At 35.0% G+C, this 3,021-nt stretch overlaps 1 protein-coding gene across 1 annotated transcript; it reads right to left on the reverse strand.

Moving 5' to 3' along the window:
* Positions 1-1,613: 1,613 nt before the first annotated feature.
* Positions 1,614-2,354, reverse strand: LOC146904480 (uncharacterized). The gene is made up of 4 exons (XM_085728296.1): positions 2,292-2,354; positions 2,049-2,225; positions 1,912-1,962; positions 1,614-1,802 (listed from the first exon to the last, which is right to left on the reverse strand). Exons 1-4 carry the CDS (start codon positions 2,352-2,354, stop codon positions 1,614-1,616), a joined length of 480 nt encoding a protein of 159 aa, XP_085584422.1.
* Between the last annotated feature and the right edge of the window lie 667 nt (positions 2,355-3,021).

The following is a 3,021-nucleotide window of genomic DNA, read 5'->3' on the forward strand; positions in this document are numbered from 1 at the left end:
CCTCATGTCAAGTAGCAAGTTCTAACCAATGAACAGCTGGAATTTACCTTTTTACCTCATGTCAAGTAGCAAGTTCCAACAAACGAACAACTTGTAATGCTTATTTTCAACAAAAGTGTCATCCCCAGTGTGTCTGGTCAAGAGATGTCACCAATCAATCATTTAAAGTTGCAAGTTCCAACAAACGAACAACTTGTAATCCTTATTTTCATCAAAAGTGTCATCCCCAGTGTGTCTAGTCAAGAGATGTAACCAATCAATCATTTCAAGTGGCAAGTTCCAACAAACGAACAACTTGTAATCCTTATTTTCATTAATCGTGTCATCCCTAGTGTGTCTGGTCAAGAGATGTCACTAAAAAGTTTTGTCTTGCATTAAACTATCGTTCCAAACCAATACGACGATAGACAATCCTTTTCCCCATTGAAACTACATTCCCCTAGCAAAGTCGGGTCCCATTCTTCAACGAACTTGGGTATCTCATTGTTGTTTCTCAGTCAAGTTATATATCCTGTCCTGCATTCATGTTTGCATCACATACATCCACAATTATCCTAGGATAAAAAATAGGTGTTACTTTGTATTTAATTCTCTTACGCCCGTCGAATTGGAAATTCCATCTCCAAAATCTCTGGACGGAGAAACTTAAATAGGGGCATCTGTCATACCCCAATTTTTGATCCGAGATCCTACTGACACGTGTCACCTGACCCTGATAAGTCCATGTCATTTCCAGTAAAAAATACGGCAAAGAGGTATTTTGAAATACCACATTTTTGGTTCCGAGTCGGGACATCTTCTCTCTTTAATTTTATTTTCTATTTTTAGTTAAAATTTCCATCTTTTATATTCTTTTTAAATCATTTAATTTTAATTTTATTCTGTTTAGTCTTCATCTATTTTATTTAATTTTTTTAGATAAGTCCAAAAGGTCTGTATAATCTTTTTATTGTTATTTTTTCATTTTTTTATTTTTAATTTGATACGATCCAAAATTAGTTTTGATCCAAAAAATATAGGCTGTCAACATCCAATCCAGTCCTGGATGCGTCAAAATCCCAGCAAGGGGATAAACGCATTTTCTTTCTTCTCATCTCAATCCAAATCTCATCACAATCTGTCCAGAATTTTTGCTCTTTACCAACAAACCCTAAGTCTGGAATCCAGCACTATAAAAGCCAACACCTGCACACAACAAAATTCAACGCACAAACAGCCAGAAATTCATAAAAAGCCAGAAACGATTTCAACTTGGAAAAGTCTCGAAAACCACATCAGAAGAACCATCAAACCCCGAACATCTTTTTCAGTGACTTTTTTTCTTCAAAAAACCGTCTCATAACACCAACCACTCATCAATCGAAACATCTCAACACAACCTAAGCCACAACACAAGCCGTGAATCAAACAGCCAAACCCTCAAACCAGAATTACGTCAGGAGCCAATAGCACAACCGTCACAGCAGATCACGAATTCAAAAGAAGGTAAAATGAAACATGCAATTCAAACAACAGAGAACATAAGTTTTTAACATCTTAGAAAATTACAAATTAAAAACCAAAATTGTTTCACATGAACTCAAAAGATGATCCTCTAGGGCATTATTCTATGTTCACTTGTCGGTCGGCTCAATCTTCACTCGCACCAGTTTGGATGGTTGGGTAGTAGAAGCAGCACCACTTTCCACATCGCCATCCTCAAGAGCATTGCCACTATCAGAAGATCTTTTCACACCTTGTTTGTTTGTTGGAGTTACAGCTATTTCAGTGTTGCTACATGAGTCACCACACTCCATTACCTCCTAACAACAAACAATACAATGCAAAATTAGTTTATCTCTTACCAAAATGTATAATCCTTATATTCGTTCAAAATATTATAAGTGTGCAGTATATCGGATTATCAACAACTTTGCCAGTCATATCATTGGTACCATCCATTACATCAGATTCACTTGAAACCTGCAATCAAATGAAAACACGTTAAAGAAAGTAAAAAAATAAATGTGTGAGGGCAAACGAAGATAAACTGGTAAACATCGGTAAACCTTAAGGTTATGCTTGTTTATGAACTGCTGAATTATGTCATCCTCAGACATAGCTTTTTTGACTGCGTAGTACATCCACTTATAATTTGCATTCCCTTTGCTAACCTCCACTTTGAACAACATCTGTTTCTCTAAAAACATGTCAAACTCAGCTGGATAATCTCCTTCACTATTGGTCTGCAATTGTGAAAAAACATGTCAAACTCAGCTAGATAATCTTCCTTTGAACCGGTCTGGACCGGCCTGAACTCCCTTAGGCCCAACAGCGCTCCTCTGTCTCTTTAAGCACAACTCACTATTCTTCATTTTCACACCCCCCCCCCCCCCCCCCCGCATGCATTTTTTTTATTCTCATGATGTTTACTTTCTCCACGCATTTTTATTTTTATTATGTTGCTGCATCTTATATTTATTTTAGTTCAATTTTTGCATTTTATTTTATTGTTAGGCATTGTAAATTATTGCCATTAGATTGTATATTAGGATTTAATGTAATTTATTTGTTTATGGCACGGAATTTAGAATGTAAACTAGGTTTAATGTAAATTATTTATTTTTCCGTCATTTACTTTTCGCAGACCATAGGATGTATCCTAGGCTTAATGTAAATCATGCATGTGTGCGTGTGTGTGTGTGTATGCTTTATTTTTATGCTCTATAGTTTAGGTTAATGGTCTTTGTAGTGATCCAACGTTACCACAAAGTGTCTACGCTTTTATTTTTCTTGCTCCATTAGTTGTAAATTTAACTTAATGCAAACAACCACAAAACCACAAAAATATTTTCTTATATAATAAACCTTGACCCAAGTCAAGTGACCCCTTTTTATTATTTATTTTTTCCTTAATCAAATTTCAAATCAATTTAATTCTATCTTGAGTAATTCTTTTCAATATTAAAAAATACAAACAAGCATATCTCATCATTTGGCTTTTTACCTTAAAACTTTTTTCAAAACAAATAAAAAACACCA

The sequence above is a fragment of the Medicago sativa genome, chromosome 7 (assembly GCF_051527215.1).
Source record: "Medicago sativa cultivar Bolivia chromosome 7, Bolivia_mono, whole genome shotgun sequence".
Lineage (NCBI taxonomy): Eukaryota > Viridiplantae > Streptophyta > Magnoliopsida > Fabales > Fabaceae > Medicago > Medicago sativa.

Bases quoted from the DNA above. Each gene is read 5' to 3' on its own strand.
- LOC146904480 (XM_085728296.1), bottom strand. From the start codon at position 2,354: ATGAAGAATAGTGAGTTGTGCTTAAAGAGACAGAGGAGCGCTGTTGGG. The intron at 2,226-2,291 runs GCCGGTCCAGAC...TCACAATTGCAG, and splicing joins TTGGGCCTAAGGGAGTTCAG to ACCAATAGTGAAGGAGATTA. The intron at 1,963-2,048 runs GTTTACCGATGT...ATTTGATTGCAG, and splicing joins TAAACAAGCATAACCTTAAG to GTTTCAAGTGAATCTGATGT.